The following is a 26626-nucleotide window of genomic DNA, read 5'->3' as shown; positions in this document are numbered from 1 at the left end:
ATGGGAACATATATATTCTGTTTGGTTACCACAGCTAAAGCAATGGAGTTTGGACTGCTTGAATGACATCTGCGCAGGAAGTGTGTCAAAACAATGACAATGGGTTAACTCATTTGCAAGAGGTGTCTTTTGCTCTGCTGAGAGAGTGACGATGAAGACTGAGAGGTTACCAGTTTCTTCAACCAGGTCAAAGCAATCAAAAAAAACTGTAAGAGCCAGTTGTGTTTTTCACAACCATCTCTCTCTCTCTCTCTCTCTCTCTCTCTCTCTCTCTCTCTCACTCTCACTCTCACTCTCACTCTCACTGTCACTCTCTCTCTCCCTCTCTCCCTCTCTCCCTCCCTTCAGGGTGATGGTCTCGGGCTCCGCTGCTCTCCCTCTTCCCACTCTGCAGCGCTGGGAGGAGATTACAGGACACACACTGCTGGAACGCTACGGCATGACAGAGATCGGCATGGCACTGTCCAACCCTCTCAAGGGCCCCCGCATCCCAGGTACAAGAGTTTGACTGACTGGGTACACTTATACATCCACCCACATACACACTTATACTTGTACTCAGGAAAACTCATACTGTATACGGTCAAACCAGTAAAAGTAAGATAATCATAAAAAGCAAACTGAAGTCACACTCAGACCTGTTTCAGAGTTATCTATTTTAACTCATTCCCTCTGGTGGATAATAATCATATCATGCGCCTTTAGGTGTCAAAACACTAAGATAGGTAACGATGCAGATTCTCGGTCCTCTTCCAGGCAAACTGTGGTGAGGTTACAAACTAACTGCTGGATCAACGGCAGGAAGTGAAACCAGAACACTTTTTAGGCATGATAATCAGCAATTACTCTTTCTTAGAAACTCTTTTATTTCTTAACTGGTATAAACATCAGCAAAGGTAAATTTGCAATACCAAACAAAATGTGGATGTTATTCACTTTTAAAATGCTAGTCTGAATTTTGTTACCATTGGCTTTTGGAGGACAAAATAAAAACAGTGTCTGTTGTTGCTGTGTACAGTAGCAATTACGCCCTATTGTAGCTGACATCACTTTTCAGAATTTCCTAGCTTATGATTATCAATCAACAGACTTGCAGCAAGTGATTTCCTCCACTGTAATCATACTAAATTAATTTAAACAAACAAACAAAAAAATCTCTTTCCAGGAGACATGGGCAAGGAGCATGGTTTAAACAGTGCTGCAGGCTTTCATGGAGATTATTTTAAAAAAGAATGACTTCACTGAGCAGATGATTGGAGATTTTACTTTCAGTTGTGGAGCAACTGATAGTTGCACATCCTATCAAGTGTGAAGGTGCAATATTTTACCTGCACTACAGCATTATTGCCTAGATTTATTAATGAGATGCCACTGCAGTAATGACAGTTTGTGTAACTCAGCCACCTTTCCCGGATTGGGGCTCCAATAGGGCATAATTACTACTGTGGGCGGCTGTGGCTCACGGAGTAGAGTGGGTGTTGCCCATACCAAAGAGTTCGGCAGTTCGATCCCCGGTTCCTCTGGTCCAGGTGTCCTTGTGCATGACACTGAACCCCCAAATTGCTCCCTGTGCTGTGCATGGGTGTGAATGGAAGTCACTTTGGATAAAAGTGTCAGCTAAATGTAATGTAATGTATTGGATTGTTCTACACTTTCAACCAAAGAAACCAGACTAACTAACTTCCCTCTTGTTTATCAAATGTCTCTCAAATATCGCTGATATTGTTCTCCCTCCCTCACCAGTTTGATTCAGTACTTCAGCTTCACATGTGTTTTGATCGTAGGCAGTTTTCTCTGGTGTCATGTCAGGTAAAACCCCATGATCCCAATGACAACTCCCTCACACATGCAGAAACAAAGGCGAGGCCTGGAAATGAGGTCAGACTAGTGGTGGTTGCTTTCTTCTCCCATCCTCCCCCCCTTCCTCTCTCTCCCCACCTTCTCCTTCCCTTCCTGTTCCCCAGCCAACTCTTCCTCTTACAGGTAACACTAATAAGCTTGCAAGTGGACTGGGTAATCATCTGTCTGCTGTTTTGTTGGGGTATTGTTTTGTTTGTTTGTCAGGTAATGTTTGGCATAAACTAAGCGAGCTGTGTTTGATTCCTCTCTGGTGATTATTAAGAATGGCTGTGGCTCTATTGATGTTTCCACTGCAGCACAGACTTTTGTGTAAGATGTGTGTATGTTTGTGTGCATGTGTGTGTACGTGTGAGTGTATGCAAGCATGAGCTTGTGCCTGTTTGAGTCGGTGTGTTCTTGTCTTGTCTTTAAGTAGGTTAAACTGGATCAATAGCAGCCACAGGAAACTCTCTCAGAAGAGTAATGGAGTGGAGTCACCGTCTCTCCCCCTCTCATAAAACATTCACTTTCTTTTCTTTCTGCCCCCCACCACCTAAGTAGCAGACAACTCAGCTCTTAAAACACTAATTGACAGCAATTGTATTAATAATTTTCTATTGTATTTATGGCATCTAATTGGCCTGATTTTGTTGTGAAGCATACAGTTTTGGAGCATTCCAGATTAACAGCAGTGTGGCTTTCTAGGTCACATTGCCCTTGTTAAGATGCAAATATGTGAGAATATATCATCTTCTCCTGACCAATATGAGATTTTAGAGGAGGACGATTCAACACGGTCGACACGGCAGCCAATGGAGTGATTTTTTTAGATGGAATAAAAATAGACATTCTCTATGTGGATTATGCACCTTCGTTAAAGAATATTTAACGGGGGGGGGGGGGGGGTGTTAGAGCAAGAAACGATTTGTGAGCCTGAAAGGTTGTCCAGGAAGAAATGTGTACTACGTATTGAATTAAGTGTTTTATGAATTTAAAACTGCTCTATTCAAAGTCATGCATGGTGCCTGAGAACTTTAAGCCCTATGTGACACTGTCAACCGATTATAGAAAGATTGACACTGAGAAAGCACATAAAAACAACAACAACGACAAAAATATAGCCCAATAAATGGTCCATTTAGATAAAGAATGAATAAAATATAATGAAATATGACACTATTTCAAAATCACCCCAAGCATTGTTTTCTGCATTATATGTTCTTTGAAAAAACGTTTTCATATAAACGTGTATACACCGATACCGATATGTCTGCGATGGGCCAATAGACCGATCAGTCTGGCTCCAGTCTACTGCCCCTTCCATTTTTACGATTCTTTTTCTTTGTACTTTTCAGCCTTTTTCTTAGGGTTGCACAAAAATGTCCGTAACACCAGGATTTCCCCACAGTTGCAGATAAAGATTAGGCTACACTAATATTACTTGTATTATATGTATTGTACTTTTTTCTAATGGCACTATGAATCACATTTTTACCAACCAAATTGAGGATTATAATATTTTTTTTTAGATTTATAACATCATAAACTATGACAAACCTTCATTCCGAAACCTTAAAAGAAGCTTTAAATGTGGAAAAAATTACATTTTCATGTCATAGAGAACAGAGACAACCCACTGTCTTGTCTTCCTCCTGATGTCATCCAGCCAAAACATTATGCGTTTCATTCACTTCTTTGAAGAATAGCCGTAGAACAAGCCTATCTGGACCTTTGCCATTCCTTTCCCACTCCACACAGACCTCTTTTCATCCAGCATGTACCGTTTATAACCTGCCTGTGCTCTTCAAAATGGCACTCAATCTTGTTGAATCATCGCGAACTGAGCGCTACAAGTCTTCAAGATTTCCACAGCTCCTGATGTGAGAGGGAAAATATGATGATAGAGGAGGGCGTAGACAGGGAGAGCTATTCCCCGAGTTGAACCGTAAATGGATTTTGGAGACTTTGTCATTGAGGGAGAGTCTGTTTTTGTCATTTTGTAGGTTTTTATTTTTTCTGCTGGACGGGTGAAGAACTAAGGATGATTACTTGGTCTGCAGTACACCTCTTCCTCAATCAGAGGAAAAGAGTCTCAGGCTGACCTTTTTTTGTTTGGCTTTTGCAGTCTCTTGTTTACCAGGTTTGTTTTTAAAGGATAATTCAGTTCTTTTAGACATATTTTTGGGGCGCTAATAACATTGTACTCACCATGTTCTTTGAAAATCTGGAAATGTGGCAATATCGCAAATAAGTCTGACAGGAAAAAACACCTAAGCTGCTAGATTAAGTTTAATTAAGTTTTACCTCCAAATAGAGTAGTTATCATAATCTGGCTAAACTGTTGATGAGTAATAAAAATAAAACACAAGTTAAACAGGTATTATCATTTAAAGAAATATAACTTTGAAGTAATTTACACCTTTGAAATCAATTAGAACAACCCTGACAGTCTTTATCTTTAACGGGGGGGGGGCTTACTATTCAGATGACCCATATTTGGAGGCATCAAGTGTTGGGTTATGCTACAAAAGAGCTAGTTTTAATGAGTCATGGTTCAACCGTGGCTGCACTTAAAGCAGGAGTAAAAAAAATTAGGGCCATTATTGTTGCAGAACTAATTGCAAGTGTGTGTGGAGAGTTGTATGTGTGAAAAACATGTTTAAATGTTTAAAATAATCTGTCAGTGCTTACTGAGATATAAATGGCTGAAAAGTCTAGTATTTTGCTCCAATAGCTTGAAATAGAGACAAATACAGATTGCAAGTAGTTTTGCGACAGTAATGGCCCCATAAAAGCCGGCCATCATAAAGAGAAAGGGTGCGAGGCGATATGGTTCATATTTGGGATCGGTGCGTATTTTCATTTCATCTCCTGGAAGACATTCATTGCGTTGCACTCAGCTGTTCACAACAAAATTGACAGAAATAGTTGAAGAAAAGAAAAGAAAAGAGAGGTAGAGAGACATTTTCTCACCCTTGCACAGCTGGCCAACCACAGTGTAACGTGAGTGTGAATGTCGGCTCTATAAAAAGTTACAGAAATGGTCGCACAGCCCTGCCAATCCCAGTCAGAAAGGTGTGGGGGGGAGGAGGTTTCTGAAGCTATTCGATCATCTGACAAACAGTTCTAATGAACCACGCTGGCGCCTTAACCCTGCTGAAATGTCATCCATCTTTAGCTGATCCTGATCCACTCTATCCTCAATACTGTCATACTGAGCCACCTCATGCTTTATGTGTAAGTTGACCTTGTTTGCACTTTCCAGAGCAGTTCAGGATGCACTGGTCATTATAACGTGGCTGGATTCAGCTTGTCTGACCTTCGGATTCGAGCTTGTTATCCTGCTTATATGCTAAGAAACGGACTAGTTACTTCTTTGGTCAGTTGGTTTTCTCTGCTGGACAGGGTATAAGTGATGGTGTGTGATAGACATTGCCAATCGGGACTGGAGTGGACTAGATCAATATGAAGTAAAAGAATCACTCTTTAATCAGGACCTGAACTGCTCTTTATTGGGAGAGCAGTGGTCTGTGAAATGACATAATAGCCCAAAGGCAGGCACACACACACACATATACACACACACACACACACACACACACACACACACACACACACACACACACACACACACAGAAAAGACCACTGAGACTCTTTGCTATAATTACTTAACACAGGAGGTCACACTTGCAAACATAAAAAGACAGAGGCTGCAGGTGACGTTTGTACTTGTGGGGATATTCTATTTGTGGCACCTTTTTTTTTTAAACTCTTTTCTTATTCATAGTTTCAATTAAACATTACTGCAGCTCACAGTTATGAACAGTTCTTAAAGTTATAATATTTATATGCAAGTTTGCTACGATAAAAAGCCTCGTCATGCACTCAGCGGTAGATTGGACTGAAGGGCTGAATTCTACTGTAGATTCAGAAACTGCGTAAAATGGGTAAAAAGAAGACCTTGTTTTTTAAGTGAATTATGGAGGTGCATAATGTAATGAGTATTATTGATATTGTGTCGGTTGGAAGAGATATTATGAATTTTGAGTTGACTCAATGCCATAGAGGCTGCAGTTCATTGTAATTCGGAGAAGGCTGTCGATACTTTTGAAACATTGCAATGTCTTAGGGGTGTATTCTGGGCCTGGTATGTGCTTTTGGGATTTTTTTATTTTGATAATTATTTGATTAAGTTGATTTTGGAGAAAACAGCTGCATCGGGCATTGCCCCTGAAATCCCCATTACTGTCCAAGTAAGCTGACTTGTGGTGAATGAGACGAATGGCTTTCAGTTTAGTGTTTTACAAGCTCAGCAAACCATTTAGTGACCAGTTATGACCTGCGGACGGAGGTTAATGCCATCTTGGAAAAAGAGCACTCCCACTGTGGTTCAAATCCAGCACTAAAGGCTGATGATGATCACCCCACTGGTTATTGCCCATATAAGTGTTCATCTTCTGTAAAAAGGACACAAATCATCCCACCTTGCTTTCAATAGTCTACCATCCATTGTACTGATGCGTGTGTTTCTGCTTGATTTGTTGACAGGGGCTGTAGGGTTGCCACTTCCCGGTGTGGAAGTCCGGATTGTCATGAATAACACAACCAACACCACAATTGTAGAGGGCAATCACCGCGAGACTCAGGTGATCAATGAACGAACAGGTTATAACCCAATTTACCTGCAGACAGCAGATGTGAAACAGAAGAATGTCAAGAAGTTGTGTAGCCAGAATACAGATAGAGAAAGTAATACAACTTTTCTACAGTAGTTACGTATATCTGTACTTTACTTGAGTTTTATATTTCACTTTTACTCCACTGTATTTGCTAAATAAAATGTATACTTTTACTTAGACACATTTCCCCTAAGCATCTTCGTTTACTTTGTTACAACAAAATAAAATCGGAAGAAATTTGGTAGTCTATTGGAACACAGGCTTCAAGCAGGCAGTGGTCCCATCTTGTAAATTAGATCATTGGTTAATCCCGTAATGGGCAAGTACAAGGAGGTTTACTGTAGGGAAGGAAAGAGGGAGGGATGAATGAAAGAATGGGAGAAAAGTAAAAACTGGAATTAGTTTAATTTCTTGAAGTTGTTTAGACTTTTTTGTTCTTCAAGCATTTCGTAGACTCCATTTTTAAGCTGACATACACATGTAAATAATAATATCTATAATTTTCCAAATTCTGACCACTTTCTTTTTTGTTAATACCATTTACTTGTACTTTTACTTTCAATACTTATTAGTACATTTAGTATGAGAAAATTACTATTGATACTTAAGCACAGTAAATGTTGGATACACTAAGACTTTTACAGAACAATAATAGTCTAAAAGGTGGCTCTAACTTCTACCAAAGTCAATTTCTGGTAAGATGTTTGGACTTAAACTGAACTGATGTTTTCCAGAAATAAATATAACATTTGGGAAACTCAATGTTTTTGGCCTGTATTTATTACTAATGGAAAAACAGTATTTCATAACTCTGCATGCAGGTTGGATTCAGTTTCAGCTTCATATTCATACATACATGTATTTTCCTGCTTTTGTTGGCTACTACATCACTCAGCATCGATTGAATAGTGCACTCAACCCTTAAAATCTGTCTACTTAATTTATCTCGGTCTTGTGCTTTCTCTCTGTGAATGTATCGCAGGTACGTCCAGGTCTGGAGAGGAAAGAAGGGGAGCTCCTAGTTCGAGGTCCATCTGTCTTTAAGGAGTACTGGAACAAACCTCAGGAAACCAGAGAGTCCTTCACTGATGACGGCTGGTTCAAAACAGGTACCAAACCCCCCTGTCCTCTTCCACGATTCACACGAGTAGGGAAAAAAAACGTATCTGCCACAGACTGCATTTTCAGTGCATGATTTTAAACATATAAAAAACAGGAGTCCAGTCCACATACACACACACACACACACACACACACACACACGCACACGCACACGCACACGCACACGCACACGCACACACTCAGAAAGTGTATTGTATGTGTGTGTGAGCACATTTCGGGGGACTATGAGGGAGTGATAAATGGACTATGTGTGTTTTTTTTGTGCTGCAGGGAATTTTTCCTCCTAAGTGGTTGTGACTGCTCTGGGTCTTGAGAAACCGAGTATTGCTCCCTCGCTCTTCACCTCTGTGTGTGTGTGTGTGTGTGTGTGTGTGTGTGTGTGTGTGTGTGTGTGTGTGTGTGTGTGTGTGTGTGTGTGTGTGTGTGTGTGTGTGTGTGTGTGTGTGTGTGTGTGTGTGTGTGTGTGTGTGTGTGTGTGTGTGTGTGTGTGTGTGTGTGTGTGTGTGTGTGTGTGTGTGTGTCATCTGAGCCCACAAATTCAGCCGTTAGGTTGGCTTGAGGGCAGTAAAGAAAGGCTGGAGAACACAGGAGTGAGGGAAGAAGCAATTGGAGCTTCTGATTGTCATGTAGACAACAGGAAATAAGAGCCAGAAGCAAAAGAGCTGGAAGTAGGTGGTGGTGGAGGGGTTAGGGAGAGAGTCAGCTACAAAGGATGGCATGTAAGGCCCCAGAGAGAGTGGGGAAGGAGAAGTGGTGGTGGTGATGATGACGGTGGAGGAGGTGGGGTTGGATGGTGTAAAGGAGCAAGCAAGGAGCGAGTGATTGAGAGCGATGCTGAGCGAGACAGTGGGAGAGCAGGGCAGAGTGTGTTTAATTGGCTTTGCAGGCTGGAAGGACAGAGATCCAGAGCACAGCACGCTGCTGTCACACTCCATTACAGCCACTGGCCACATAATGAGAGCCCGCGCAATCAGCTCCCCACAGACCAGTCCCTCAAGCCACATACACACACCGTGGACTACTCAATAGGAAGCTATCAAACATATTTCTTGCCCACCCACCTGCATGTGTTGCCTGATGCCAACTTAAACACACACACACACACGCACACATATGTAGAGGTGTGAAATGGGAGGATTTTTTGGGCATCCAGGGCACCAGAAGGGATGTCCAGATTATTTTTTGCTTAGACAATGTTAGGTGGCAGTTGAAGCACTGGAGCTAAGGCTCATATGTAGAAGTCCTCTATCATACTAAAGTGACACAAAAAAAAAAGATATCATAATTTAAAATGACGATTTAAACTGACTGATTACCGTAATGTAGAGCAACCTGTGGAAATGTTGAATTATCACGTGTTTCCGTGTTGTGGAACATTGAGAAAATTATTAAAAGAACACACCATGGGACACATACAATACACGGATAGGCACACACTCATTCTGAATATCTGAGGGGGATGTGGGGGTGTTAGGGCGCACTCTCACTGTCCTTCCGCACCGGGCCAAAACCGGTTTTTCGGCTAAAGCCTAGTGCGTTTGACCAGTGTGAGTGCACCCACTCCGCGCATAACTGCGGACAGCAGGCCGTCCACGGCCCGCCTGAGAGAGGTGGGCTATTGTAGTGCGCGTTTGCACATGTACGAGCACGAGCTGGCGCACGTGTACGAGCACGAGGCCTATGACGGTTCTGACTTAATTCATGTGCGCCTTTTCGGACATAGAAAATAGAAGGACGGACCATGCGCGGACATTTAACAACAACAACAATGGCGGCGAAAGGTTCACGTTGATGTGATGTGGAGGTGGAGTGTTTACTGCAGATTTTGGTCGGATGAAAATATTCAAAAACAGTCGACAAGACGCACAAAAACTCCGAGATCTGTGGAAAGATTTGTAAACAAAATGACGTCAATCAATGCGTGTGACGTGTTACTGCACGATGACGTATGGACAGCAAGAAACATTTGCGTGAGGCCCAGGCAGTGTGAGTACAAACGGGCCTGGGGCGCGGGGGGGAGGGAGGGGGGACAAGTACCCTAAAGCCCGGGGTGCGGTGCGGAAGGACAGTGTGAGTGCGCCCTTAGATGGAGACCACTTGCACTTAACCCTCTCCTTAGATTCCTACCGTCCCTCTCACACTCTTACCCTTTTTACCCTCACACCTGCTCCCTGTTTCACACTTCACCTTTCTCTCGAACACTGTATCATCCTCACACTTCATCTCTGACGTGCTAACTCTCACTGATCTCTTGTCACCTTCTCATTGAGCTTTCTGTATCTAATTTTTTCTACATGCTCCAGGATTTGACCTTCAGGTCATTGAGGAAAAATGAAAGGTGTTCAGCAGTGGACTGCTGGCTAAGATGTGCTTTCTTTGGCCTTTAAGCTGTCAAAATCGATTTGTTAACTTTTACAGTGAATTGCAAATGTTTCATTTAATAAAATGATAATGCAGAAAGATGCACACAGTATCTCATACAGCCACTGACTTGACCAAAGTAAGTGTTTAAGGGACTATCTGATAGATGTTGACATTGTATTTAAGATCTGCTATACGCAAAGTTAATGTACAGAAGTAATGTACAGTGTTTGTCAGGTACATTATTTCTAGGTTCTTTCATTACAGAGTGTTGGGGGGTTTTTTAAGTTCAAAATGGGTTAACGATGTAAAACATAATTAGGTTCATTATTTTGCAGTTTATCAAACAACAGTCCGGGTTGAATGCTATGAATAGTTCCATATGTTTGATTTTTTTCCAGACCCATAGCAAAAAATAACCATAACAGGTCTGCAGGGTTTCAAATATTACATACACTAGAGTAGTTTGTCTCATACTAATAAATTGAAGGTTTAAATACTGTAGGATGGAGAATTTGTTTGATAACAAGTTAGCTAGTTTAATTTTTTATCAGAAATGTGAACTTATTGTTTCTGTCGGTTAAAGGCAGATTCTCATTGAGCTTCATGCAACAATTTTCTGACCTTTAATGAATCTTCAGAGAGATAATAATCTTGAGTCTACATGATCAGTAGACTCTTGGCAAACAGCAGTTCATTTTGTGTTGCTTAAACCCGAGACATATCAGTGTTCTAATGTATCTCCAGCCATGTGACTCTTGACACTCCAACATACAGTAAGAACAAACTCATGTGGTGGTGTGTTCTTTATACTGTGACAGTAATCCTAAAATAAGATGTCACCCCTGAATTATGATATGTATCTTATCATCACATTCTTGCACACACAGACATAGGAGTTAGATACATTTAAATAAAGAGCTAGTGGCGCTAATTCTTCAGTCAGGTACCAGTGAACCATTGTAGAAGAAGAAGGCGTGTCACGACGACGTAATTGAAAGAGTGGGGGATGGTTGATTTTTGAGGAAGGCTATAGAATCATCATCACTCCACACATATCTGATGTTTTTTTCTAACTGACGCTTCAGTGGAGGTCATGTCCTCCCTATTATCCAAAGTAAGTTTAAATCAACCACTTCCGGCTACAACATTCCCAACCTAAAAACTGCACCTTTGTTAGATCAGGCAGCAGAATAGCATTAAGCTGCAATTTATAAAAAAATTTTTTTTTAAAAAAAAACGTTTTCAAATGCACTGCGGTTGAGAATGTCTTCAAAACCATTCTGTTTGTGTTGTGTGACTGACACAGAGTGGAATAAAGCTTAAAGGGGAGACTGACAGGCCAATAGGAATAAGAGACAAAGGGAGAGAGAAGAAAAGTGGCGTGTAAGAAGTAGAGAAGGAGTGTGAGAGTTTAGATCAATAAGTTCTCTGCTGGCCAGAGGTGTCTTCTATAGTGCGAGCGGGGGGCTGTGTAGCATGACTGGTAGCTCTATAGGGAAGCTGTCACCTTCTCCTGAGTGCTCTCTCTTTCCACTCATCTTCACAAACATCCTGGAGCACATTGATTCCCTTTCGCCTTTTTCAGCTCCCTTTTTGCGTTTGTTCAATAGATATAGTCTGTCTGCTGTCCAGAGCTATGAGTTCACCTCAAGTTGACGAGACTGCAAGGGCTTTTGTTGTTGGATTTGATGTACACATGTCTATACAGCAACTCAGAGGCAACAAAGCAGAGGAAAAGAGCAAGAGATAAACTAAAATTGGTGCAGTAGATTTGGGTTTAGTAGGTGCCTACCAACCAAGAGAGTTTTGTACTTCACCCAGAATGAATTATGATGTTCTGAAATAAACCATAAATAAATGTATGAATACATGAATTAATGAGGACTTGTGGGAAGACAGGGAATCTTAGGCATTAGCGATTTAGCGGAAGCTGTGTTTGGGGGTTAACTATCACCCTTGCCTTTTCTGATGTTTAAGAGACTTTCATGAGCTGAAAAGTTAACAAGGAGTTAAATCTTTGTCTTTTTACTTCAGTTTCACACTAGTTATTGCTTATTCCTACGGAACTTACTTGTGTGAGCCACGTAAATCCTGTGAGAGCAAGAATTAGCAATAAATGTGGCAAAAGTTGAGTTTTTGATATTGCAACTAAAACATTTTCCACCAGTATGTTTGGATAACCCTGCAGGCTTATATTATGAATTATGGATTTCATTTGACAAAGCACAAGTGTTAAAGGTCCAATTTGATGCTCATTTTCAAGTTCATACTTGTATTCGGTTTCTCCCAGAACATGTTTACATAGTTCAATGTTCAAAAACACTTTATTTTTCTCATACAGTCTGTCTGAATATATCTGTCTCCAGCCTCTGTCTGAGAAACACTATTAGCGTGTCTTTTCAAACCCCCTCCCTTAAAAAACAAGTTTGCTCTGATTGGTCAGCTTTTCCTGGTCTTCTGCATCTGTGCTCTTGGTGTCTGCACCATTTTTGAGTAATGATTGTAACAGCACCGTCACTGTACCTTCCACCTATATGTAGTGTAATTCTGCCATCACAACCATACAGAATTCAACAGCTTGTTTAAAGGACTACGGACTTTGTGCATTTCTCTGTGGATTTAGCATTTTGATACTTAAATCACCTTGACCTGCTTTATTATCAAAAAAGAGATGGGAATCTCACAATGTGGCATCTTTAAAATTATTTCAATTGAAAATGTGTGTGTGCGTCCTGTTATTAAAGAACGTGTGTTTGTCCGTCTGTGGCTTGTGTACAACTGAGAGAGATGTAACCCCAGCTGCAAAGGTGAGCTTCAGGTCTGCAGGGTAAATTCTCCACAGACAAACAGAAGTGTGGCTCATATCCTGCAGAGCCATCACTAGTCATTTGTGCATTGTTCTTTTGCTCGCAGCTGTGCTCTCCTCTTCCCTGCCTCCAACCCTCTTTGTGTTCCCAATGTCAGATTTCACCCCAAGTCACATTGTGTCCTTCTCACTCGAATGTCAGAGCCCCCTGTGGGATTCACCAATAGTACGCTACGAGCACTTTGTTCAAACCAGCCGTCCCCGTAACATTTACAGCCAAGGTGTCAACATACAGGGGTCTGGGTTTTATTAACCCCAGTTGCAGGTAAATGTAGTTAAACATTCATGTTAGCTACTAAACCTCAGGAGTGTTGGAGCAAACTGGTGAAGCAGCTGCCACTTTGTTCTCTGTATATTTTCCTGCCGAAAAACATTTTTAAAAAGATCATTTTTGCGAGGTAAAAATGTACAGTATATTTACCTTTCCAAAAGTAAAACTAATATGAGTTTTGAATCTGGTTTGCTCAGTGTTCAGGTTTTATAATCGACAGCTGCTTTCTGGAGTCAATTTGTCTTGGTTGCCTATCAGATTTGTGGGATTCAGTGCAGAGAAGGAGCATGTAAACGGCAGTTAAGTAGTTTGCTTGATGAACATGGCGGATCTTAGACAGACATCAATCCTCAAGTTCAGCTTGTTATCTGCTGGTGGAGATGCATCCCAGCAAAGAATATAATCAGCAACAGGAATATAAAGCAATTCCAGCTCCTTTAATTGCATTATATTAAACAAATTAGATCACTCATCCAAGTGCAAAGTGCTTTCTTGTACGATATTAATTACTAAAAAAAAAAGAGCTGTGACAAAAGTTAAGGATGATAAATATTCCAGAGCTGGGATTTCACTGCTTGGCTGTCTGTTATTTATCCTCATTAACTCTTCCATCCAGGCATCGGGGCTTTAATGTGGAACATTAATATTCATATATGCTAAGTGTTTACAGTCACTCTGCGTAGAGGCACGACTCACATCTAGACCTCTATCATCTTTGTTCAGATAAGGCTCTCCTCTCCACAGTGATGGTGGACACTCAGCTTTACCCGACCCACTTTGAACACTTGAGTGATGCCAGTGCAGAGACATAACACAACATGCCTGCCATAGTATCTCTAAAAAGAAAAAAACACTTTTTAGTTTTTTTTGATGATGGGTATTTTTTGAAACTATGCAATGGTTTTTTTTTTTTTACTAAAGTTTGTATGAGCATTCCTAGATGTCTGCAGAGATGGTAACACTACTGTAGCTTGAGTGTGCTTAACACCTACACAATTTATGGAACCTCTACAAGAATTGTGAACTGTCAGCTCGAAGCACTATAGTGCCCTCTCTGGATTGAGTGACGATTGTCGATAGTGTAGACAGATCATACAGTAGCAGGTTAAAGAGAGGCAAGCTAAACCCATGTCTACTACAGGCTATGAGCACAGCCAGGTGGCTTTGAATTCATGGTTTGAGATTAGGGTTCCACAGTACGATAACTATCAGAAAATATCACTATCATTATCAAAGAATTAAATCGGAAAGTGAAACAAGCACTTTATTATAACTGAATCTTGAACTATTGTTAATGAAAATATTTGTATAAAAGTCTCCCCTGTACTAAAAAAAAATGTTGTCTAACATGCCTTTAAATCCTTTAAACATTGAATGTGATAATACATTATGGAAATGATCTTAACTTGACCCCTACAGTGTGTAGTGTAGCTATGGCAACACCCTAATGTAGACGTGTATTTCAGGCTAAAAAGGAGACGATTTTAGTGAATGAAGAATTTTGTAAACCTTCAAATACTGTAAAAAGAAAGCAGGAGTAAACCATAAGGGCACTTGTAGAGTACAGACCTCCGCCAAGGCATGCCCTATCTCACAACGTTAATGCAGTATGGATTTTTTTGTCAGTAACCCTCTTTTTTTTCGATATTCCGACACCACATGAATGCAGAACAAATGCCCTATTGTACCTCACAATGTTATCGAAAGTGAAAAATAATTTGTGTATCCGCACCCTGATTCAGATCTGCCCCAAAATCTAATGGGTTCTTCCTTGGCCCATGCTTCACCCTTCCGTCAAGTTTCATGAAAATCAGGCCAGTAGTTTTTCTGCAATCTGACAGGCTCTTCCTTAACCAAGGTAAAGAGGATTTCACATGACAACAGTATCTAAGTCAAGTAAGAATTTCATTCTTCTCAAGAAGAATATGCGTGCAAATAATGCTAAGTATAAGGAAATGACACATCTGTGTTTCCTCCTTTTTTTCAAGCTGTTGCAGTCTGTGTTTGAGTGTGCACTAAGTCAAAGGCAGAATGAGATGATGTCAATGTGGACATGTTTTCATTTTATCACTCAAAGTGTGCACTGTACAGAAGGCTACATACCAGGCAGCCGCATCTCTAGAGTTGAGTGGGGTGTGCACACAATTTACAAGTACATGATACTTAGATCAAGGTCGGATTCACATTCAGTTACAAACACTCATAGAGCAGTTACTTCTATGAATTTCAGCAGCAGCAGAAATCTGTTATGGGGCTGGAACGTCCTGGCAGCAAGATTTTTTTTTCATCTACACAAAAAACCTGTTTTTGTGCCTTTTTAGTTGCCTCTTTCCTTTCAGCTAAGCTAGTGGCAGACAGACTGAAGTGTTTTTCTGATGTTGGCCTTTGTCATATGTCATACTGTGCCCTTTTCTTTCACACACTGTTTAGGCAAAACAACATTCACTATGTTTGTGTCTGTGCCTGTGTAATTTGGAAAAGAGTGTCAACAAAGGCCTCAACTACAGCATGTGTGCACCCAGTCATAAATAAATTAACAACAGCAATTCAAGCTTTGAACACATCCCACAGATACTTTTGAATCTTGTCAAATAATAGTTACCGTTTACTGAGGCAACAGAATCGGTAGCATCCCTGTGGAGCCCCCATGATGCTTCCCTGCCAGCTCTGAGAGTTTGCTGAGTGGGTACTCGGGGAGAGGGGCAAACCGTTTGTTTGATAAGTAAAGAGCTAACCGCCTGGTGCAGTCAGAGGGATCTTACCTGCATCGCATGTAATCATGTAACTAAATATCAAATAGACTTTGCATGATCAAAAATGTGTCAAAGACATATCTTCCAGTTACAGTGAAAGATTATACAGAGAAGTCCCTCCCCCTCAGGAGGACCACCACAAGACCTTATTTCAGAAGAAATACTGTAGTAATCGTTGAGGGACAAATCATTTTTGCTATTTTGGGATTTTAAAGGGTCATTTTGCTAATCAAGAAAAGTTTGTTATAAAACTGTTAGTTTAAGAAAAGTATAAGAAAGACACACACAAACGTCACGTTTCTATCTCGCTGAAACTACAATTCCTGCATGTTTCATACCAGGATGTACTCACACAAGCAACTGGTCTTGCTCACTCTTTGGCTTCCTAAGGCCAGACGTGTAGTGCTATGTTGGTGTTGGTGTTGGTGACAAATATTGTGCGAGACAAGAGTCAGTGACAAATATTGTGCGAGATGAGAGTTGTAGTTCACTGAGCGGTTTCATATAAAACTAAATCTTCCTACGACAAACCTTTGACAAACTGCAACTTCCCTGACTTGCAAAACTATCTTTTGAATTCACAAACATCATGTGTAATTCAAGACACAATTCAAACAGGATCAGAAAAAATATTTTCTCCTTACTGTTGACTACCGTACAACATTTTTTAACATTTTCAGAGTTATCTTTCCCCACACTGCAGGGTAACCATCGCATTTCTCCTCTATGTTGTTCAATGTCATTTGCTTGGTTTACTATAGAAAATCTCAAGAATGACACCGATGTTGGCTTCTTAAATAATGGAAAATGTATCAACAGGAATAAAATCCATTCACCAGAATCCTGTTCAAATGTGAAATTTTTGCCATAGATTTTATGAAATCTCAAGGCAGTGTTGCATTACTCAAAAAAACGTTTTTTTGAGTAATGCAACAAGAAAATGTTGAGAAAATAGCAATTAATGGCTTAAAATAATTTAGTGTTAATTTTAAGAAATTGAAATTGCAGTGTAAGTTTCCTGCAGATAGCTAATGTAATTTTCCTGTTTTCTGAAAGACGTGACAGAAGTTTTCTCTGCCCTCCATCCTTCAGTTAAAGTCTTGATCTGTTTTTATTTCTTTATTTTTTCCACACTGTGTGCCTTCACTTTCTTTAATGCCTCAGAATGAGATGAAAGCCCAGTGCAATTAGGCTTCTTATCGTTTTAATTAAGAAAGCCATTCGGCCATATCTGCCTCCAACGCCATAACGCATAATGGCAGAGAGTCTCTGATGCCTGAAGTAATGTTTGTGTGCGTGTGTGTACTGTGTGTGCACATACAGTACGTATGTGTGTATATACACAAGCATGTGTGTATGTGTGCGACCTAGTAACGCAGTTCCCAACAATCTCTCTCCCGCCCTTCTTTCCTCTTTTATCAGTCTGTGTTCTCCAATCGCTATTCCCACTTGTGCCTCTCTCAAACATGCTGTTCTTTCGCTCGTTATTTCCTCCTCCTCAAAGAGACAAGGTCAAAGAGTCCTGTATAAGTACTTCAAACTCAATTCAAGTATGTTGTCTGAGTGTTTCTTTTCAACCCTTTGTCAAACATTGCCTCATTAATGCCATTTCCATCCTCTACGCTTAAACACTTGCAGCCAAAGGGACAAATTTTATGGCATTTTTATTGGTTTCATTTCCCCATATATATTTTCATAAGATGAGAGAGCTGCATAGCTGTAAATAAATTAGTCCTACATTTTATTTTATCCTCCTCATCCAAAAGAGGAGGAGAATGGGGGAAACTGTCACTACCCTGTTAGTGGTGTTAACACCCAACCAAGCTCCTCTACTCCCTCCCTTTGCTCTCTCTTCCCCTCTCCTTCCATCCTCCCCCTCTACCCCTGTTACCCTGGCCTATCAGTGCGGAGCAGTGGTCTGTGAAGAAATTCCCAATATCTAAATTTACACACTGTATCAATCTTGTTTAATAGACTGGAAAGCTTATAGCCGCCGTGGCAAGCCGGCAGAGAGGGCAGCAGTGATAAATTGTCGGTGTGGCGGCGACAGCCGCCCGTGATGTATAATGAAATATTTATGATTTATCCCAGCTAATAAACTGAAATGAAGTGCGTGATGTATGGGAACAGATGGGCCCTCTATTGATGCTGAAGCGGAAAGGCAAGAGGGGGAAGAAGAGACAGGGAAGATGGGTTGAGATAAGGAAAAAGGAGATGTGAAGAGAGATTCTCCAGAGGTAGTGTGAAAAAAATGGAGGGCAAGGATAGAATTTTTATTTATTTATTTTTTAAACATTGTTGTGTGTATTCGGCTGACACTGATGTATGGACAGAGGGCTACGGTGTTGGAGAACAAATGAGACTAAATGACGAAGTAGAGGACAGGCAGAAGATGGCAGTAAAAACAGACAACCATCAAAACATAATCCTTCTCCTGCAAATGCTTCATTGTGTTGATTCTAGGTGAGACAGGACCAGTCCTTTTGTGTTATTGATTCCATATTTTAGCCTTTTTCCTGCTGTGGCCTTTACATGGCAGCTCAACCTGGTGGAAATGCTCCGAGCAGGGCCGTACCAAGGATTTTACAAATGCTGAGGGAATAAGTCCAAAGTCTACCAGTCTAAAACCGCCCCTCTTAAGAAATGAAAGAATAGTTCAATATTTTGGGAAAAAAACATTTATTAAATTTCTTAATGATAGTTGGAGAAGATTGATGCCACATGCCGTTTCATTTTCTTAATATTTATTATATTTTTTCTATTATATGTTAATCTCAGCACCCTGCCCAATGGTCTCAATGCTTTACGGGAAAATAATGAATTGCTTTATTTAAATTAATTTTAAATCAAATGTTCATATACTACTGTGCACAAGTAAGTTTGGTTTGTTTTGCTTTACTGAGTATAAAATGTTAATATTTAATAATATTCCCTCACTGTATACTGTATGTGTGTGTAATTGGGTAATTCCTCCTCATCTATCCTGCTGATGAATTGTCCTCAATGGTACCATAGCTACAGTGGCTACCCCTATCCCTGACCTTTTTTGATCTCTCAGTCCACCACCTCTATTTAACCCTCCAGCCTTAAAGAGATACTTATTTCACTCCAGGTCTATGTCATGGGAATGTGGGCATTGTGTTCAGATAAATGGTGTTTGGTCCGTCTTTATGGCAGAAGCCCCCGCTGGACGGAGCATCAGAGGTCTGCCGAAAACGTGAATTTCTGGAAAGACGATAACGTGTCATTCAGCAGATTTTGGCAGATCTCAGATGCAGAACTGGTTTGAAATGGGTAAAATATCAGTTTAACTACAGTGTCAACTTAAACACGTCACAGCGTCACATCTCATACACACACACACACACACACACACACACACACACACACACACACACACACACACACACACATCCATTCCCTCCTCGGTCCCAGCTGTGGACGCACCACCTGTAATAATCCAAGAGGACACCTTCATGTTCTGTCCATTTTTCTCCCGCGTCGTCTCACTCCACTCATCCATACTGACCCATTTCCTCTGCTCGTCATCCCCAGGCCCAGCTGAGCCCCTCATCCCACATACTGTACTCATCCTCCCCCACACCTGTCCCCCAGACACCTATGAGTGTGTGGAGGGCGTGTGTCTGGAAGATGATGTGGAGGGGATCTTAAACACTCATCCATCCAATGCACTCTTACTTTCTCTGTCTCAAACACACACACACACACACACTTGTATTCAACCAAGTTTCCTTAGCCTGCATTCCTTGTATCTAATCATAAAGGTAATGTTACTGTTACTAATGCTGTTTTTTTGTTTATATTTATTTTCGGATTTATTCTGTGTCTTGTGGCAAGCACAGCTCAGAATATGTTTTAAGTAATAAAAGACAATGCAACAAAAAATGATACATTGCAAAGAAACTGCTGACTATATACCATCAATGTAACAGAAAAAACAGCAAATGGTCAAACGGCAAATAGTCATTTTTTACCAGATTTTCACTAATATCTAGCCATACGAGCAGCATGAAATATCTCAACAACTACAAAAAAAAATCCACGATATCCATGGTGATTTTGGTACCTTTGCACTTCCTCTCTCCATGTATGGACATGTTTGTTTTTTTTCAGGAGACACTGCGGTCTATAAAGATGGTGTGTTTTGGATTATGGGCCGCAGCAGTGTTGACATCATCAAGAGTGGTGGCTACAAGATCAGTGCACTCGAGGTGGAGCGTCACCTGCTGGCACATCCCGACATCATAGGTAAGAGTAGAGTAGAGGTTCGGTCTGTAAGTAGAAGGACAGGAATAAATTTGTTTTTGCTCTGGCTCTGAGCATTCTGAATTAAAGTTTCAAGAGATGTATTCATACCAATATTAGGCCAACTCTTGTAGGGCTTGTAGTCATCTTAATACAGTATATTATCCTCCAATTTAGGATGATGCAGCAGGACAATGATCATAAACATAGAGACAAGAAGACGGAGGAATGTTTTTCACTGTCCACAAAAATGAATAGACTATCTAGAAAAGGGACTTCAATTTCAACACTGTTCATCTGATGTGTTAGAAACACTTTCTACGTCACTTCACCTCACAGCAAAATAACAGCTGAGGATTTGGTGGTAGCCAAATGATGTGACTGGCAACTGATCCGGGCATCTTCAATGAAAAAGGCAGTGTGGTTTGCGTCACATTTTGCACCCTGCAACCAACTGTGCTGAGGCACAGAGCCAACACAATAAAAAATGTGGCAGTGTCCTAATTTTGAAGCACTGCACTACAAGATAATAGGATTTGAGTTGTTTAACCTTAAAAACATGTCGGCCTTGTGTAAATTTGAACCTTGCAGATGTGGCTGTGATCGGGGCCCCGGATGCCACTTGGGGTCAGAAAGTCACTGCAGTGGTGCAGCTGAAGAATGAGCAGAGGATGACCCTGTCAGAGTTGAAGACCTGGGCAAGGTACTGTGACCTTCAGATTGATAATCTTTCTGTAGTAGACACTGCCTGTTGGTTAGCTCTCTTTGAGTGCTATTGTGTTTACACTTGCTTTCAGAACGATGCTAAATTTGTGACACAGTTTAATGATAGATTATTAGTATGGGTTAGTGAGGGCTCCAACTTGCATCCTTTAGTCTAAGGTTGTGTTCAGGTACTGTAGATGACAGCACTGTGTGAAAAAACACAACCCCTTCATTCATTTCTGGCAAAAAGATCCAAGGTCACCCAGCAAAAAAGTTGAACCTGGCTCAACTTTTGTTGCAAAGGAAGTTCACATTTGTGGTAGAAGTAGAGTTCATTATTACTTGGTAAAGTTCTTTCTCGTAGTCTTATAAACTTTGTGGCAGCAGGTGGTCTCCAACTCGTACCACCAGTGCAGACTGTGACCTGAATAACTTACAACCAATCAACCATCATGAATACACAAAAGAGCACCATACTCTTTTATTACAAAGGAGTGCTGACCCTTTCTTGGTTAAATATTATTGTACTAAGTCAAGAAGACAATTTCCACAGCTCTTTGTCAGTCCTTTTTGGTAAACAAATGAAGGCCTCCTGATGCCGACTCTGCAGTTCAGCACACACGTCCCCAGTGACCGGCCCCGCAGTCCGCAGATCAATAGGGAGGGATGTGAGAGAAAGAGAGGGCAGAGATGGACTAATGAGGGGGAGCTGAAGGAAAGACAGGAGATGAAAAAGAGGAAGATGTGGAAGAAGCGAAACAAATGATTGTTACGGAGGGCTTTGGCTTACGTGCTAACAGTTGTTTTATTTCTGCCCTTTCTAAATGTCAGCAGAGTTTATTTTGCAGGCAGTTGGTGGTGACATGCAGCCACTTGCTTTGGAGTGGCTGAAGGCACAAACGCTTCTCTTCTTTTTTGTATTTCCCTCCTCTGATACTCACCGTCTGCATAGAATATTGTCCAATTTATTTGTCCACTTTATTTCTTCACTTTATTCACATCTCTGAATTCTGTGTGCATGCGTGCGTGCATGCATGCGTGCGTCACTGTTATGGGCCCCATATGGTGTGGAGGTTTTAAATCCTACTGCTGTGGCCTGCTGGTCCAGCATGGTGGATTACCACTGCTGCTTGTGACCCAGGTTAACACATACTTGCGCACACACACACGCACACACTCTTACACACACAGTGTTTGCAGCCAGGGGTGCTGCCAGCGGACAGGCAGTGCCAGCACACAGCCCACTGCTGAGGCCACGATGTAGGGTAGAGAGAGAGGGAGATAAAATGAGACATAAACAAGTAGATGGATGCTCACTCTTCAGTGCCCTGGCTTCAGCTGTCAGTCTGAATCTCTATCACACCCTCTGCACCCCACACTGTCTTGAACACACACACACATGCACACGCTTACGCACACACAAAGACACTGCCCTGGAGAAACTGGTGACACGAGCAATCCCCATTACAGAGCTGTGTATGTATGCACATGTACTCACTCACACTTTACTCACTGAGTCAGAGAGACGGAGACATCTGCTGAAAGGACTGTTTGATGGCAGCAGTATGAGTCATTATGCTCACTCGCACCACAAGCATTCACACAGGAACACACACACACACACACACAGGCTCAGGCACAAACAAACAAACAAACAAACTAGGTTAGAAGATAATAGAAAAGCTCCAGGCTTCAAGAATTGACGTAACAACTGTGCACTCACCACCCGAAAAAATAAAACACTTTTAATTATCCCAGCCTTCTGTTTTTCCTTTTATTATTTATTTTTTTTATTTCATCTCACTGTGATTATATTGTTTTGTAAGAAGGGAATTGTCTGTGTCTGGAAGGCGAATTGGGGATATTAAGGAGGAGAGCTGCAGAGTGTATGAAGGACATTTCTTTTCTTATCTTGACTACCCTGCCACAGGGCCAGCCTTTGTTTTGCTATTGTTTTTTTCTTTTCATTGTTGCAAATGTGTGTGTCTGTTCCCATCCGTGTGTGCACATTGATCAGTGTTGTGTATGTTGTCGTGCATGCCCTAGTGTGTCTATCCTCCTTTCTCCAGTAAACAGTCTTCAGTGTATTAACATCAGTGTTTATTTCAGGGAGCACATGGCGCCCTACATCATCCCAACAGGCCTGGTGCTGGTGGAGGAGATGCCAAGGAATCAGATGGGCAAGGTCAACAAGAAGGACCTCCTGCGTCACTTCTTCCCATAACTGGACCACATCAATATGTTTGACAACATACAGGTTTCTGGTTAAAGAACTGCAGATGTCCAGGCTGTCCCCATCTGGTCCTTAGAACAGACAAACACTGCAGATAAGTGTACAGAGGAAATACAAAGTAATGGAAAAACCTCTCATGGAAAATTACTTAACTTCTGAGGTAACTTAATCACAACTACGGACACTGCTATAAAGGTAATTCTATTACACTAAATGCCAATTATGACCTGCATTGTTTACTGTTAAAGAGATGTCTGGAAATCATCACTTTGATATGTTATTTATTGAGGTAATATGAAACAGAACTCAACCAAGAGGAAAGAAAATGTGTGTCCGAATTGCAACTTAAGTCAGTATTAGTGGTTAAAATCTTTTAAGAAGTCAAGTACTGTTAATTGTTATGCAATCTAATATGACCCACTTTTATAGGGTTTGCAACTGAAGTGGTGTCCCAGTTTCTTATAATGCATTGCCTATAGGAAGTCATGATACCCATTTGAAATAGTATCTTTTATTGTTTTACAGCCTGAAATGATAATACATAAAAAATATATTTTTCCAGCATGATTTACACATTTTGCCTTACAACATTCAAGCAAATTAAAAAAAAAAGATTAAAAACTCGAATAGCAGGGTTGGAAAAGTGATGGTTGGTTTCCACCAAACATAACGCTTGAAGTTCAGCCCAAAAGTTCAATTTTGTTCCGTTCTGACGATAAAACCTTTTGCCACATGGCATCAGAATCTTCAATATGTTTTTTTACGAGACTCGGTGTGACACTTTTTCAGAAGAGGCTTCTTTTTTGCCACCCTGCCAAACATGTAGAACTTGTGAAATTGTTGTCACATGCACAGAGAACCGACCTCTGCCATTAAGACTTCTCCTTCAAGGTCACCATGTGCCTCTTGGTAGCTTCCCTGATCAACCTTTTCCTGGCTTAGCCATCCAGTTTGGAGGGGCGGCTGTATTTAGGCAAGGTCTGGGTGCCATAGGCCTTCCACTTTCGGACAATACTCTGAATGGTAGTAAGAGGGATAGTCAAAGCCTTTGAACTAGTTTTATATCCTTCTCCTAACTTGTGACTGTCCACAACTTTATCCCGGAGCTCTTTTGAAAGCATCTTTCCAACCATGGTAAATAATTTGTGTTACCATGCTCTACTAGGAGTGGAGTCCTCAAGGAACAGCTGATTTTATTCTGAAGTAAAATCAAAAACACCACAATTGATGTCAGGTGGAGGCCAATTAATTTGGTGTGTAATCTGGAAGGTGATTGGTTATACCTGGGAATATTTATAACGGTTATTCTAAAGGGACTCATCACTTTTCCAACCCCATTTTTTTATACATTTGTTTTTAGAAATAAAAAAAAAATAATTCACTTTAATATTATAAGGCAAAATGTGTAAATCACGCTGTGAAAATATATATTTTTATATATTATCAATTTCAAAAGGGTATGATTTTCTATAGGCAATGTACATACTGTATGAATGCTAAGCAGGTTTAGAGCATGTAGTATGTTCACACTGGAAAGTAAGTATGCGCAAAACAGTCGAAATAAAAACACTTTTGTCTCTTTTGATTTTTGAAAATCGATAAAATTGAGCATGCTGCTCTTAATGCACACTTTGCCCCCAAATGTGATGTACAAAGGAAATGCAGAAGGTAGTGAGAAAGCTCTCGGAAAACAAAAAGTATAAAATCTTTGTAGAACATTTTGCTTTCTCTTTCATTCATTTGACGGGCACTTTTGATGCAGTTTGTTGATTTCTTGTACACAAACAGCAAAAACAATGTCATACAAAAATGGTACGTCGTTTATACAATCATTATGTAGTAAAAAATTGTGACTAACTGTGATAAAGTTACTTCAAAGTCAATACCCGCTTATGGAATGCCTGCACCATGAAGACCGTGGGATCCACTATTCAGTCTGTCCTGTTGTGATGGGTTTTCTAATTAAGTCTGATTTGATGAATAATTGCACCTACCATGAACTGGATGTTCAACTTTCCCAAGAAAAATATTTAAACACAGCATTACCTTTTAGTGAAGAGTGATAGAGCACTCTTTTTGTCATATTCTGATGTTTTATTGGTGAAAACATTGTGATCAGAAAATACAGGTTTTGTGGTAGAGTGGTGTGACCAGAATCAAGAATCATGCTTGATTACACCAGCACTAATCAGAATAGAAAATAATATAATAAAATACAATGTGGTGGCAGAACCGGAGATATGATGAACTCTGAAATGTGTCTGTGAGAAAACCCTGTTTATATGAAGTCCTTGGTATTGAACACACACTGGCGCACTTGAAATAACGGATAATGTTTATCTGCTAATTTAAAGTTTTATAAAAATAGAAATTAAAGAGTGCTTTGAAGTTGGTATGCTATTCTCTCATCAACTACGGTGTGTATTTGTGTGTCTGTGCAGCTGTGGTAACACAGGTGTGATGAGAGCCTCTAGTAAGGCACAACACCACAGCTGGTTGCCCCGCACTCCATCTGACAAACTCTCTCGCTCCATTCGCTCTTCTCACCTCTCATGCTTTCTCATCTCCATTTCTCCAACACTTCACCACTTCTGTCTTCATCACAAGTCAAAACAGATTGCACTAGCACCGAGACCAACTTCACTGTGAGGACTCCTTCTGAATGAGTACTGGCATGCTGCCAGAACAGGCAGAGAGTATGTGAAGAGATGAAGAAAAAAGAAGACCAAAAACTGTAAAACAGGATCGTCGAGATTGGAGCCTTAACGAGAGGTGTCTTGAGAAAGTTAATGGAAGGGGTATGACAGAAATGAAATTGTGGAAGAAAGTCAGCCTAGGTTTTTAAACATGTATGCAAAGGATTTGGGAATTCAGAAGAAAAGCACACTGAGATAAACAGTTGTGATGAACAGCCAAAGAACTGAAGATGGAAACACAAGCGCAACCCCCAGCCGATACAACCTCCTGTCCACACACACACACACACACATACACACACTTGTCCGCCCACAGTCACCAGAGACCTGATTAAGAGAGCAGAGCTATCGATCTGTGGGCTGGCAGGCTAGGATGGATGAGCAGGCAGGGCTGCAGGAGCACCAGAGGACAGCTTTCAGTGCCCCCAAATCCCCTCGCTACCCCACCCAACCACCCACACCAGAGCTGGGAGTCGGCCAGGGCCACGGGCAGGAAGGCTGGGGCTGCCATGCCAAGGCTGCAGCTAGCAGCAGAGGGTCAAAATCAAAACTGAAGAGTGTAGTAGCTGTTGTGGAGTAATAGATACACTCTACTGTAGGTGTGTGTGTTTAGAGGGGCACTTAGGACAGGCTCTTGTGCCCCCCTGGGGCACAAAAGGGGGAGGGGAAGCTGGTGGATATTCCCTAGACTCAGGCTTGATGGAGTACTCGTGCCCTTGAACTACATCCACCTCCCTCTCTCAAACACTCACACATTCAAACACTCCCTGCCTGTGTGTTTGCTGGAGCGTGGTGGAAGAGGTTGTCTGCAGACTGCTGCTTATTGGGCCCC

The 26626-nt window shown here is 41.1% G+C and overlaps 1 protein-coding gene across 2 annotated transcripts in view; it reads left to right on the top strand.

The window, feature by feature from the left end:
- acsf3 (acyl-CoA synthetase family member 3) overlaps positions 1–25142 on the top strand; it is a 34315-nt gene extending 9173 nt beyond the window's left edge. For both annotated transcript variants that reach the window (XM_083916332.1, XM_083916331.1), the window contains 6 exons: positions 349–494; positions 6388–6485; positions 7501–7627; positions 20029–20163; positions 20752–20863; positions 22975–25142. In XM_083916332.1, coding sequence (XP_083772458.1) covers positions 349–494; positions 6388–6485; positions 7501–7627; positions 20029–20163; positions 20752–20863; positions 22975–23089 — 733 coding nt within the window. In that variant the 3' untranslated portion in view covers positions 23090–25142. The remainder of the gene's footprint in view (positions 1–348; positions 495–6387; positions 6486–7500; positions 7628–20028; positions 20164–20751; positions 20864–22974) is intronic.
- The last annotated feature ends 1484 nt before the right edge of the window (positions 25143–26626 follow it).

Source organism: Echiichthys vipera (genome assembly GCF_963691815.1).
Source record: "Echiichthys vipera genome assembly, chromosome: 1".
Taxonomy (NCBI): domain Eukaryota; kingdom Metazoa; phylum Chordata; class Actinopteri; order Perciformes; family Trachinidae; genus Echiichthys; species Echiichthys vipera.
This window is presented reverse-complemented; position numbering and strand designations above follow the sequence as displayed.